We start from the raw sequence: 13,524 nt of genomic DNA, 5'->3' as shown, positions 1-13,524 counted from the left end.
TATAATGTATGAATTATATCAAAGCAAATTATGAATTTGCTTTGTTGAGGTGTTTGTCCTCTTTTTGTTGATATCTTTTTAAAAGGAATCATGAACTAGGGAGGACCTTAAATTGGTGGGGGTGGTGGTGGTGTGGGTGGGTAAGGATGGGGGTGTAACCTGTTAGGTTGCCTGTTTATTTTAAATTTTAAAAAAAAATTGGCAGCAGTGCCTCCATAAAGTAATGCAATAGGAAGCAACACATTACGCTGCCATGCCAATATCTTGCCCCATCGCTCAGCATACAGAAAGTGTGAAACTTAATCATTTCACTGGCTACAGCTCCTTTAAGCAATGTTGGTTTTTTTTTTTTTTTTTTTCACCTTTATGAGTCATATTGTGCAGCAGGGACACAGCCGAGGGAAATGTGTGTATTACTGTGCAATGAGCACGAGCTCTCACAGGTTTGACATTCAGTATTAGACTTACATAACAGCAGGGTCATCATATAGTTCAAGATGACACTGATTTGCAAGAAGTGCAGTGATGGAGGAAGTACTCATTAAATTGTCTGTGAAGGTTCTCAGTCATCCATGTCATCGTAGTCAAAGGAGCTTGCAAAGAAAAGCGTCTGGACTTCTTTAAGTTACTTGAAGACGTTTCACCTCTCATCCGAGAAGCTTCTTCAGTTCTAAGGTCAAATGGTGGAGAGTCCCAGATATAAACCTAGTGGGAGTATCCCCCCACAGAGGGACAAAAGGACCCCCTGATGATCCTCTAATCGCCTGAGCCAAGGTGTGAAACTGGGTGTGGGTCCCAATCAGCCAGGGTTTCGGGTGTGTTCATTGTGAAACCTGGCCCCACCTTATCATGCGAATTCCTGAGGTCAGATGGCCCAGGATGTGAGTGGGCGTTAAGGCGTCTGGGAAGGGATCTCAAAACTGGATTATAGATGGCAGAGAGTTGGTGTCGTAAACCCCCGCCTCTGTTCAAAGATGGTCGCTCACAGTGGACATAGATGGCTTCTTTCACTCCTCTTTCAAACCATCTGTCCTCTCTGTCCAAAATGTGAACATTGGCATCCTCGAAAGAGTGTCCTTTATCCTTAAGATGCAGATGGACTGCTGAGTCTTGTCCTGTGGAGGTGGCTCTTCTGTGTTGTGCCATGCACTTGTGAAGTGGCTGTTTGGTCTCTCCAATGTAGAGGTCTGGGCATTCCTCGCTGCACTGTGTGCAGGTTTCACAATGAACTCACCCGAAACTCTGGCTGATTGGGACCCACACCCAGTTTCACACCTTGGCTCAGGCGATTAGAGGATCATCAGGGGGTCCTTTTGTCCCTCTGTGGGGGGATACTCCCACTAGGTTTATATCTGGGACTCTCCACCATTTGACCTTAGAACTGAAGAAGCTTCTCGGATGAGAGGTGAAACGTCTTCAAGTAACTTAAAGAAGTCCAGACGCTTTTCTTTACTCATTAAATTCATTTGCACACCACTCTGTGCAAATTTCAATACCATATTTATCTAAAGGTATAAGAATAAATCAACAATTTTGTAACAGTGGTATCCAAAGTTAAAGTGTCTATAGCATTTTAAAATGTTAATTATCGTTATTGTTAAGGAATTCATCTGAATCCGAATACTTTATTAATCCCTGAGGAAATTATATCACCTACTCCAATAGATCAGATTCTGTGACATTGCTTTATATAATAGTAGTAGTGCTGTCCTGTGAGAACCACATGTAGTTTTTCATGAGCTCAGAGAAACAGGAAATTAAAAGTTTGGTCGGGAAAGGTGTTCAAAATGAAAGCAACGAAAGCTGTAAGACAAAAATACTTGATTAAGACGTACAATATTTTCCTCTAAGGTAAAGTAATAAAATGGAAAATATCTGCTCAAGTAAAGTCCTTTAGTACTGGGTACTAAAACACAGTATAACAGATATAGTAATTATATTTAGTCAGAATAAATGTGCCATGAAGTATCATAAAATTAAACAATAAAACCTTAGCGTAGTAGTAGTAGTAGTAGTAGATATATAAACAGCTGTTATATAGAATGTTAGCTGAAGTGGTACTCTACAAACATTTCACATCTGATTACATGGGATGCACCCAGTTACTGCTACTGGTTTCAGGTTTGTCACTTGTCTCAAGTGATGTTGTTTAAGTCTGCCTGAGTTTAAAGTCCACAAGTTTGAAAATGAAAACAAAAGTAATCATATGGAGCTAAAAGCTCTGCACGTCTTTGCAGTCCAGTCATCATATCAGCTCGGAGTTGGCTGTTTAAAGTTACATTAGCTGCTGGCATAAAAGCCAGATAGCCACCCAAAATAGTTAGCAGTTGGCTTTTAAAATAAAGACTGTGGAAAAAATAAAAGACTGTGCTGCAGCAATTTTCTATTTGTCATTTGAATAACTGTGCGTGGAGAGTCCAGCAGTGAAAGGACTGCAGTTGTAAATTGCTGGGTGGAGAGCACATCTCTGCGGTAAGTTTTCCAGTCCTTTGGTCACTTATAATATAACTCTAACAGCCAGGACCAGAACACCTAAACAGCTAAATGAAGTGATTTAAGCCAGTGTTTTTCCACCAGCCCTGCACATTTTCAGGTTTTCCTGTGTAATATTTTCTGTAGTGAAAGCAAAGGTGAAGAGTCAATTTTACAGGCAGCTTAGGTGGAATTTATTATACTACCACATTTATTTAGACATTGCTAAGATTTACATACAAAATTGATTGTCAATTGTGTATAGATAGATAGATAGATAGATAGATAGATAGATAGATAGATAGATAGATAGATAGATAGATAGATAGATAGATAGATAGATAGATAGATAGATAGATAGATAGATAGATCTTTGACATCCTTCTAGATTCGCAGCTTCAAAGTACTGAGTCTATATTATGCCAACATGATATATAACATAATAATATGAAAAAATTCATTCAGATTTGTGATTATTTTACTTTTGGAGTTTTACTTATATGTATTTTTGCAGCTTTTGGATGCATATGATTTTTTTTTAATACCTCTGTGTACTCCAAAAAGTTGATTCTGTTCATCTGGACGTAGCGTTTTGTGGGAGAAACGTTTCGTCACTCATCCAAGTGAACGTTGGACGAAACGTTTCTCCCACAAAACGCTACGTCCAGATGAACAGAATCAACTTTTTGGAGATTTACTTTCCTGGATGATTGAGAATGCATCAAGACCTCTGTGTACTGTACCACACCTCCACTACTCGTCTTTTTTCTCTTGATTTTCACATTTTATCCTGTAGGTGGTAGTGTAGGCCTAGTGAAGTGTAGTATAGCCATAATAAGAAGAAGAAACTTAAGACGAAGAAGAAGAAGAAACTTCCAGTCACGGAGAAGGGTAAGCTATTCACTGTTCATTACATGCTTTTAATGTAGCAATAATGTATTTATTTTATAAACAGTGAAATTGCATGAGATGATTGAATGTCATGAAAGCATTTGTCGTCGTTTTGTGTAAACGTCGTGTTCCTCGTTGCCTGTTGGAGTCTTCTTATTGCGCTTCATCGAGTTAGCTTATGTAAATCTCTAAGTTCAAAATCAACACGGCTAGCATTAAATCATTCAGAAAGACATTATGAAAAGCCGCGGACATAATTTTATCATGGTATGTAGAGGCTGCTGTAGGTCAGACAGGTGCCACGAGCTCCCATTCATAACATGAAGAAAAGGAAAACGCAATGCGGAAGAGTTCCCAAAAATGTCAAATTAAACCAGTTTCTACTCTGCTTTATGAATGTAGACCTCAAACAGTTAGAGTAAGAAAGGCCAACAAATTCCTGTTAGCCAGCACATGGATACAGTAGCGAAACAAGCTTTGCTTTAAGCAGGAAGAAACCTTCGGCATGACCAGGCTCGGCGTGGGCGGTGATCAGCTTGACAGATAGTAGGAATACATGTATAACAATAAACCAGAGTTACCTGTAGGAGTGCACAGAAGAAGAGAGAGGGAGGGGACAAAGAGCAAAGACACAGCATATTAATAGACACTGGTAACAAAACTGTGCTGATAGCTCCAGGCTCCACCTCCCAGTCTACTTTTCAAAACTCAAGGAAGTGTAATTAAGGCAAAGTGCTAATGTGATATGAGACTTACAAATGCTAGCAATTGGTAATGCTGTGGGAAACGTGATCACTTTGATACTAATAGCACCCTTGCTGCAGCTCGAATTGCAGTAATCTAAAAAGTAACAAGTGCACTGTTATTTGTTTCTACATTCCTACTTAGGACTTATGTTACTTATTTTTCATGGGAATGAGGGTGGGTGGCGTCTAGTGAGAGAGTTTAGGTTTACACATAAAAGAAGCCATAATTACAAAATAATTGGGAGCTGTCCATCCATTTTCTTCTCATTATTTGGGGGTCACAGTGTGCCTGGAGTCAATGTATCTGATATCCCTGTGTTGGTGTTGTTTCTGCATCACCATAATAATGTCGGTCCAGGATCAACATTGCAATTGACCAGCCATGCTGTTGTTGTCATAACTTTGCAATGTGAGGGAGAAGGAAAGAAATGCTAAATGAATGCTCAGACAATGTGATTGGTCAGTTGCAATTCTGATCCTGGACCACAAGTGTTATGACTGTTCGGGAACAACACCAACACAACAATATCAGATTGTGTCCTGAGCCTATTCCAGCAATCATGGGCACGAAATGGGATGCACTCTAGACAGGTCATCAGTCATCCTAACATGCATGTCTTTAGACTGTGGGAGGGAGCAGTAGCAGGTGTAGGGAGAACATGCACACTCCACCAGCTGGCTAACCAACAACCTTCTTGCTGTGCTAACCTCTGCACCGCTATTCAAACCAATGTAGGAGCCAGTGTCAGAATATTTGAAACCACAGTCTTTTATGCTTATTAGTTACTTTCTCAAGACCTCTAAAGGAAAGTTGTATAATTTTCTTTTGGCAAGGCAATGTCAAAAGATTACTAAAGACATCTTTAATAGCAGAAACGTGTTGAATAAGCAAGAGTAGAAAGCTTAATATCCGTCTCCTTTATTTCCCCAGGATTTTTCTTCTTCTTCTTATCAGTGCTGCTCACTGACCCTCTCCATGACATCATGAGCGACGTAGACGAAGCGATGGCCACGCAATCAGAAGGCTCTTCCATTGGGGAAGCAGCTTCTGGAAGACGGGAAAGTGGGCTTGAGGAGGAGGTAGAAGATGAAGATGAGTACCTCTACTACATTCCTCCGAGAAGACCTTCGCTTGACCTGGGACCCAGTCCAATGGACACAACCCACTGGTATGGAGAAATGTTTGACTTGCAACCCCTTCCTGTGCTTCTCTCACTCTAACACTGTGTTTTTGTAGTGAAAATGCTTTTTAAGTATTGTTAAGTGAGTAAAATTTATGCCGACCTACGCTGTGACTGTAATTTCTTAGGTTACAATACATAAAAATAAGCATCACTCAGTTTGCAGTGGGATTTCAGATCTTGATGTCTTCAGCTTCAGCTTGTCTCTTTTTGGGTTGTTACATGTACAAAGTTACATGTTATACATGTACATACGTAATTTATATTTCATGCATCCATCTTTGTTTTCTTTTCTACGCATATTTAAGTTGAAGATGTCAAACTGTGTCCGGTCTTTGAACTTTTGGTTTACTACCAGTGCATAAATACTCAATTACATTCAGAAATGATTAAAAACCAGACTAGTTACATGAAACTGTTAATCAATTAGTTATCAGCACAGGCTAAAGACAGGAAAATTGAACGCATCATTAATAGTGAGAATTTCACTGGGTTATTGACCGGTCACACTACTAAGTGGTTGTGACTCTGCTGACAGGGGATTTTCCCCTCATAGTTGAAGTCTGCTGAACTAGAATTTCGGGGCCAAATAGAGCACAGTTTATTTCTACTTTATGCATCAGCACCTGCTCAATAAACTACAGTTTTCTGACATATGTTGAAAGATATTTGCAGACAGTGAAGTTAAACTGGAAATATTGGAAACTCCAGTTGTTCTTGATTGCATCATTGCTTGGCTGTTTTTGTGCGCAGGTGGGATTTTTGGTCTGCAACTTTTGCTGTCTTTTTGCTACATCACATATGCTGAGTCTTAGTAGAGTCACTCCAGTGAAGGAAAGCCCTTCCATCATGCATCATAATTGCTCAATATCCTCAGTTTGAATAACTTAGACTTTTCTAGATAAGTGAGAAAAATCGCAGACTAGGCTATTTTGCATAATGTCTGGAAATTTACTTGCCGTGTGGTCACTAAGTAACTAAAAGAACTGTCATTCTACCATTCCTTCTTTTTTAGGTATTACGTGGACCAGGCCTTGTCTCCAGCTCAGAGCTACAGCACAATGACAAGCGAAGCGTCAGACAAAATGGGAGAAGACGACACATCTTCCACAAGGTGCAAACAAGTCATGTCAGTTTTAATCAGAAAGCAATTTTTTTAAGGGGGAAAAAAAACAAAAAAACTAAGTTGAACCAAAGTACTTTCCAGTTAAAGAAGATGGATTAATAGTCCAAGCAACCTATCCAAAAAATACACAAGCTTTTCATTAAGAATATTCAGAGGGGACGAAATCTGTCTCTGTTAAATTAATTCCTGGAAAGAGAGTGAAACACTTCATTTAAACACAGCTTTGTCTCCCTGTTTTTAGTGTCCGCCGACAGAGAGCAGATTCGTACTCTAGCTGTTACTCCGTTGACAGTGACGACTGTGAAAAGAAGATTTGCAAGTAAGAAACTTGCACATGTTACTGTGTGTGGCTTTTTCCAGTATTGTCACTAAAATATTTTGCCACATTTTCACTGTGACGTCACTAGGGCCAGAAGCAAAGAGGATGTCCCTGAATCTTCTGACACAAACAAGTTAATCGAAAACACAAGTGAGAAAAGGCATCCATCTCTAACAATTCCATTCACTTTTAAGGTCAGTCACTGTTCTTTTTTTTGCCTTTGTCCATTTTTTGTTAAAGATAAAAACAAGCACTATATAGACATAGTTATATTTGACTGCTGTTTTGGGTTTAGGCTATCTCAAAAACCCTTGGAAAGCTGTCAGAGTTTGAGCTTATGGGATTCAAAAGGATGCTTTGGAAGTATTACCCGCAGTCGTTCAGCACTCCTCCACAAAACACGGACCTAGTGGACCTGGTCGACCGCTTACTCGAGCGTTACAGCCTTGAAAATTCATTCCAGATCACCAAAACCCATCTGGCCGAGATGGGGAAAAAGAAGCTGGTTGAATATGTCGATACTTTGTGCCTTAGAAGTAAGTGCCCTTGAGTATGCCTTAATGTCTTGTTTTGGCTGCTAATTTAACCTTAATGAAAGCAATGATGACACATCTGCACAAACTTCTTCATGTATGCACATTTTATTTTCTTTATTTTTTTCAGATGAAGTGCGCTACGAATTAGCCGAGTGTCTGAAGCAGAAATACGGTGAAGTATGTGAGGATTATGGTGGTGAGAAGAGGCCCTTTGACGATGTTCATACTACTCTCAAAATTGTTTCCACGTGTGATAATGGCCCCAATATCGAACACGAGGTCATGAAAATAGGAAAGCTGGACAGCAACCAGGAAGCACCCAAGGAGATTTCTACTGCAGATATTTTAACTCCTAACTATCTGGAGACGTCAAGTTCAAGGTTTATATTGCTCACTGGAGTGGCAGGATCAGGGAAGTCTATGGCAGTCAGAAGGTTAGTCCTCGATTGGATTGAAGAACGAGCACACAAGCACGTGACTTTCTTGTTTCCTTTGCCATTCAGAGAACTCAAACAGTTTGAGGGCGAAAAACTTTCCTTGGCAGGCTTAGTTAAAAAACTCTACCCGGCAACAGAAAAACTGAGAGATGGGGATTACAGGTGCGACGAATGCCAAATGATGTTTGTCTTAGACGGACTGGATGAGTACCACTGGAAGATTGACTTTGAAAACACAGAGCTTCTGAGTGACCCCACAGATACCAGCAATCTGAAGGTCATCGTGGTCAACCTCATGAGAGCGAGGCTGCTTTACCGCGGCCTGTTCTTGGTTACTACTCGGCCATATGTACGCGCCTGCGTCCCATGGGATGTGCACTACAATGAGATAGAAGTACTTGGTTTCCGTGACACTCAACGGGACGAGTACTTTCAGAAGAGGTTTAAGGACTCAAACCAAGCAGCTCGAGTTATTGATTATATCAATTCTACCAAAACCCTCCGTGTCATGTGCCACCTGCCCTTGTTCTGCTCTATAGTGGCCAATGAGTGCCAGTGCGTATTTAAAGAAAAGGGCACACACGCAGAGCTGCCAAACAGCATCACCTACATGTACACAAAGCTGTTGTTTGCACTCCTGCGTCAGAATCGCAAATGGAGAGCTCCAGAAAACAGCGTCGATAAAGAGAGAGACTTTCTTATTAAACTTGGAAAGCTGGCCTTCTCGATGCTGGAACAAGGCCAGTACAAGATAACACAGACTGGCTGGAAAGAAAATGGCATCAACGATCAGGAGGCAGTGCCCTACACAGGCCTGTGCACGCAGTATGTCACAAAGCCATACGTGCTGTTCAACGAGAATGTCCTGAGCTTTATCCACCCCACCATGCAGGAGTACCTGGCTGCTCTTTATGCAATGCTCACCTTCGCAAATCTCGGGAAGAACGTTTTCGAGGAGAAACTGAAAAACAAAGTTAAGGGGATGTTCAGGGGGCCCACACCCTCGGAGATGTACAAGAACGCTGTGGACAGGAGTTTGCAGTGCGAGGACGGCAGATTGGACATTTTCCTGCGTTTCCTGTTTGGAATGACACTTAAAACCAACCAGGAACTTCTGCAGCCCTTCTTCACCTCTCCCTTAAAGTGGCCAACTGCCACTGGAGATGCTGCTGCTCTCATCAGGAAGAGAATGAAAGACAGTCAGAATCCTGAGAGGAATAGAAACTTGCACTGCTGCCTGAAGGAGCTCGGGTCACAATCACTGGGCTCAGTATCCAGTTTAACTGACTGTTAAACGCTGATGACTGCGTAGAATTATTCAAGTCCAAGTCTTCAATGAATTCAAAAAGCTGGCTGCACAGTGAGCTACAGTCTCTCTACATTATGACAACGTGATCAGTGTTCAGCCAACGTAAACACTATCGAGTTTAAGGGAGCTAAACTAAGGGTACAAATGCTTATTTTTAGACTTTTAAAATCGTCAGACATAACAAGGATGTGTAAAGCGAAGATTTTAAAGTGATGTTTGTTTTAGAAAAGGTGTGAGATTAAGGTGCCTTATATTGGAAGTTTGGGGTTTTTGTTTTATTTTACATAGTGCATCTAGGATCAAAGATTCTTGATAATGTGTAAATTCTTTTGTCAAGTGTGGGGTTGTGTTGCTGCTGTTGCTGTGCCTGAAATGTGTTAGTCTAAAAAAATAATCTACCTTCTAAAATCTGCTTAAAAAAATAACATAAGAAGCAATATTATAATAAAAGTGTCTGACTAATACTTTTACTCTGAGTTCATTCTAACTGCTTGTTGACCTCTTGCATTATTTAATAATAATGGATTGCATTTATATAGCGCTTTTCAGGGCCCTCAAAGCGCTTTACAATTCCACTATTCATTCACTCTCACATTCACACACTGGTGGAGGCAAGCTACAGTTGTAGCCACAGCTGCCCTGGGGCAGACTGACAGAAGCGAGGCTGCCATATCGCGCCATCGGCCCCTCTGGCCATCACCAGTAGGCGGTAGGTGAAGTGTCTTGCCCAAGGACACAACGACCGAGACTGTCCGAGCCAGGACTCGAACCGGCAACGTTCCGGTTACAGGACGAACTGCCAACTCTTTGAGCCACGATCGCCCATTGCCGAATAGTTATTCATGCAGTCGTTACGCTTTTATTGTGATCACATTTTTTTGTTGTTTTTAGACAAACATGAACATATAACCGTAATGTGAAGTATGATCAAGGAGGAAAAAAGAAAAGTGTTCTGAAAGAAGGAAAGAGGCAAAAAAACAGACAAGAAGGGGAGATGAACAGCCAAAGAGCAAAACATACACTGCCTGGCCCAAAAAAACAAAGATCGCAGACTCTAATATTTCACTGGACCGCCTTTAGCTTTGATTACAGCACGCATTCACTGTGGCATTGTGTCGATAAGCTTCTGCAGTGTCACAAGATTTATTTCCATCCAGTGTTGCATTAATTTTTCACCTTGCGTTAATGATGTTAGAGTCTGACCATTCTCCAGCACATCCCAAAGATTCTCAATGGGGTTAAGGTCTGGACTCTGCGGTGGCCAATCCGTGTGTGAAAATGATGTGTCATCCTCCCAGAACCACTCTTTCACCATTTAAGCCCGATGAATCCTGGCATTGTCATCTTGGAATATGCCCGTGCCATCAGGGAAGGAAAAATCCATTGATGGAATAACCTGGTCATTCAGTATAGTCAGGTAGTCAGCTCACCTCATTCTTGGAGCACATACTGTTGCTGAACCTAGACCTGACCAACTGCAGCAACCGCAGATCATAGTACTGCCCTCACAGGCTTGTACAGTAGACACTAGGCATTATGGGTGCATCACTTCATCTGCTTTTCTTCTTACCCTGATGCGCTCATCACTCTGGAACAGGCTAAATCTGGACTCGGACCACATGACCTTCTTCCATTGTTCCAGAGTCCAGTCTTTATGCACCCTAGCAAATTGAAGCCTTTTTTCCCGGTTTGCCTTACTGATTAGTGGTTTTCTTACGGCTACACAGCTGTTCAGACTCAATCTTTTAAGTTCCCTTCGCATTGTGCGTGTGTAAATGCTCTTACTTTCACTATTAAACATAGCCCTGAGTTCTACTGTAATTTTTCTTTGATTTGATTTCACCAAACGTCTAAGTGATCGCTAATCACGATCATTCAGGGGGGTTATTCTGGTCACATTTCTTCCTCGAAGACAATGGGTCCCCAATATACTTCCACTTTTTAATAACACGTTGGACAGTTCTTAACCCAGTTTTAGCAGTTTCTGCAATCTCCTTAGATCTTTGCCAATGATTTGACCCTTCTCAAACACACTAACATCTTTTCCACAACCACGACGTGTGTCTTTCAACATGTCATTTAAGGAGTTCTTTTATAGCGTAAACTACATAACTAAAAATAATATGGACTCCTGTAGCTTTAATCACTACGGCACATCACAGACATTTGAAGTTTTCCTTTGACTCACAATACCTGCATCGTTTCTCATGAATCTGCTTCAGATATCAATATAAAGACCCGGTGATATTTGATAACTAGTTTTAACTCAAGAACAAAAACAATGTTAAGTAAAACTTTTTTTTTTTATTGTTTTTTTTTTCTTCAAATCAAATTAAATGAGCTGCTATTTATCAATAGAAATTTCATCTGCTTTCAAGCATGAATCTAAAACATATTAAACACAACTTAGACATCGGCATGTTGACTGCGTCTACAAAACTAAATCTAGTCCCCAACAAAACAAGGTTGAGGAACAAAGCTGCTTTGCTGACCTCTGCTGTACAGATGGTGGAAATGCTTACTCAGATATTATTAGGAATAGTGAGCAGTTGGCTTATTTCAAACATCTAAGTGTGAATAACAGTAACTCTCAAGGAAAACATGGTTATTAATTTAAAAGTATCTAAGTTTAATTTTCACTATGTTCAGTATTTTTCAGCAAGTACAGGAACCGTACACAGGCATAGAAAACAGTTTGCTGACACATTCAGCACACATTCACTGTGTGGTACAGTCGTCTAAATCAGCGGTCCCCAACCTTTTTTGCGCCACGGACCGGTTTATGCCCGACAATATTTTCACGGACCGGCCTTTAAGGTGTCGCGGATAAATACAACAAAATAAAACTAGTACCGGTACGGAAAAAAAGAAGATTTATTCATAACACACGTGAAAAGACCCAGGAAAACCGAGTTGACGATAAAAACGATAACAAAATAACGCTGAAAACCCTGAAAGCCATACATTTCACACCTGAGCCTCAACTCGTGGAACCCCCACCCCCGGGGGTGGGGGACCGCTGATTTAGACCAGCGGTCCCCCACCCCCGGGCCTTGGACCGGTACCGGGCCGCGCGAATTGAGGCTCAGGTGTGAAATGTATGGTTTTCAGGGTTTTTATCGGTTTTCAGCGTTATTTTGTTATCGTTTTTATCCTTAACTCGGTTTTCCTGGGTCTTTTCACGTGTGTTATGAATAAATCTTCTTTTTTTCGGTACCGGTACTAGTTTTATTTTGTTGTATTTATCCGCGACACCTTAAAGGCCGGTCCGTGAAAATATTGTCGGGCATGAACCGGTCCGTGGCGCAAAAAAGGTTGGGGACCGCTGGTCTAAATGACTAATGTGGGTAAGTGTAGTTACAACTGGACCACAACACTGCTACATCAGATGGCGCCTCTGTATGTTTGTCAGATTGACATAAAGCAGAGCATTCTGATGACCCGCAGCAGCTACTTGCTTTACCTTTGAGCGTAACTGGAGTTTAGGTTTTGAACCATCCAGCTCTTCAGCAGAGTTCATCCACAAGTTGCCAAACAAAAGTATTACATGAAAATGCTGACATGCAATGTTGACTCTTGACAGACATGACTTATATCACAAGGCAGAGGACAGAAAATCAAGATCTTTTACACAGTTGTCATTTACTATCATTAGTCATTCACGTGTTGATATTAATTTAATGTGTTTTTGGGCCACTCCCACAGCATTTGTCACAACGCATGTGAAGGTGGATTTGAGGTCCTCGGATGTGATGTTCTTCAACAGCAAACTCCTCTGAAGGATTGCACCCTCCTCTAGAGTAGATCTAATGAAAACACAGCCATTACAGCCCAGCTACAGACTGTTTTAATTGTTTTAATTGAATGTACACTTCCACTGTAATTGTAACAAACATACTCATTAGATTCTCTTATCCTGTCACTGCTGGGTGCGTCTTCGGGGAAGGTGTCATTGACAAGCCAGTAGATTAGAGTCATATCGTCCTCACAGTTTGCAAACGCATCGCAGTGAAGCACCAGCGGTGCACCTAGGAGGCAGAGCACATCTAAGAAAGGTTTTACAACTACACAGCCTGTCCCATCAAAAGAGGCTTGATGCGTTACCTGGATGGGTTTTTATTTGGACAAACCCTGGTCCAATTATCTCTGGAGATTCATCTTCAGAAACTGCAAAACATTCTAAGGTTAAAAATCTTACTACACAAAAATAAACCTTTTCTCTATCACGTAACTATTCTGTACCTGGAAATCCATCTACGAGCAGCAGACACAGAGATCCCAGAACTGGTAGAGAGACAAAACGTTCACCATCGAATATAATGCAAAGAAAAACAAACTGTTTGGTATCATAATAAGTCCTTACCTTTCACAGCAGATGAGAGCTTCATATCGATTCCTCCTGTGTGAGTCTTTTGCTGCTGACCAGTGTTTCAGATTACTGTATATATATATATGCGGGCACACACACGCACGCACGCACACACTTAACTTCCTCATCACCCACACA

The 13,524-nt window shown here is 41.1% G+C and overlaps 2 protein-coding genes across 2 annotated transcripts; one reads left to right on the top strand and one right to left on the bottom strand.

Moving 5' to 3' along the window:
• Window positions 1-3,257: 3,257 nt before the first annotated feature.
• nlrc3l1 (NLR family, CARD domain containing 3-like 1) lies at window positions 3,258-9,487 on the top strand. The gene is made up of 7 exons (XM_084942013.1): window positions 3,258-3,363; window positions 5,041-5,278; window positions 6,306-6,404; window positions 6,658-6,735; window positions 6,824-6,929; window positions 7,031-7,271; window positions 7,399-9,487. The coding sequence occupies exons 2-7, from the start codon at window positions 5,094-5,096 to the stop codon at window positions 9,000-9,002; spliced, it is 2,313 nt and encodes a 770-aa protein (XP_084798139.1). The 5' UTR covers window positions 3,258-3,363; window positions 5,041-5,093; the 3' UTR covers window positions 9,003-9,487.
• Window positions 9,488-12,073: 2,586 nt separating this feature from the next.
• Window positions 12,074-13,501, bottom strand: LOC146378887 (interleukin-1 receptor accessory protein-like). The gene is made up of 5 exons (XM_084942015.1): window positions 13,381-13,501; window positions 13,260-13,301; window positions 13,122-13,184; window positions 12,916-13,045; window positions 12,074-12,823 (listed from the first exon to the last, which is right to left on the bottom strand). The coding sequence occupies exons 1-5, from the start codon at window positions 13,403-13,405 to the stop codon at window positions 12,673-12,675; spliced, it is 411 nt and encodes a 136-aa protein (XP_084798141.1). The 5' UTR covers window positions 13,406-13,501; the 3' UTR covers window positions 12,074-12,672.
• Window positions 13,502-13,524: the final 23 nt, after the last annotated feature.

The sequence above is a fragment of the Perissodus microlepis genome, chromosome 10 (genome assembly GCF_051167445.1).
Source record: "Perissodus microlepis isolate ML-2025 ecotype Zambia chromosome 10, ASM5116744v1, whole genome shotgun sequence".
Lineage (NCBI taxonomy): Eukaryota > Metazoa > Chordata > Actinopteri > Cichliformes > Cichlidae > Perissodus > Perissodus microlepis.
Note: the sequence above shows the minus strand (reverse complement) of the source record. Positions and strands in the feature narration are given on the sequence as shown.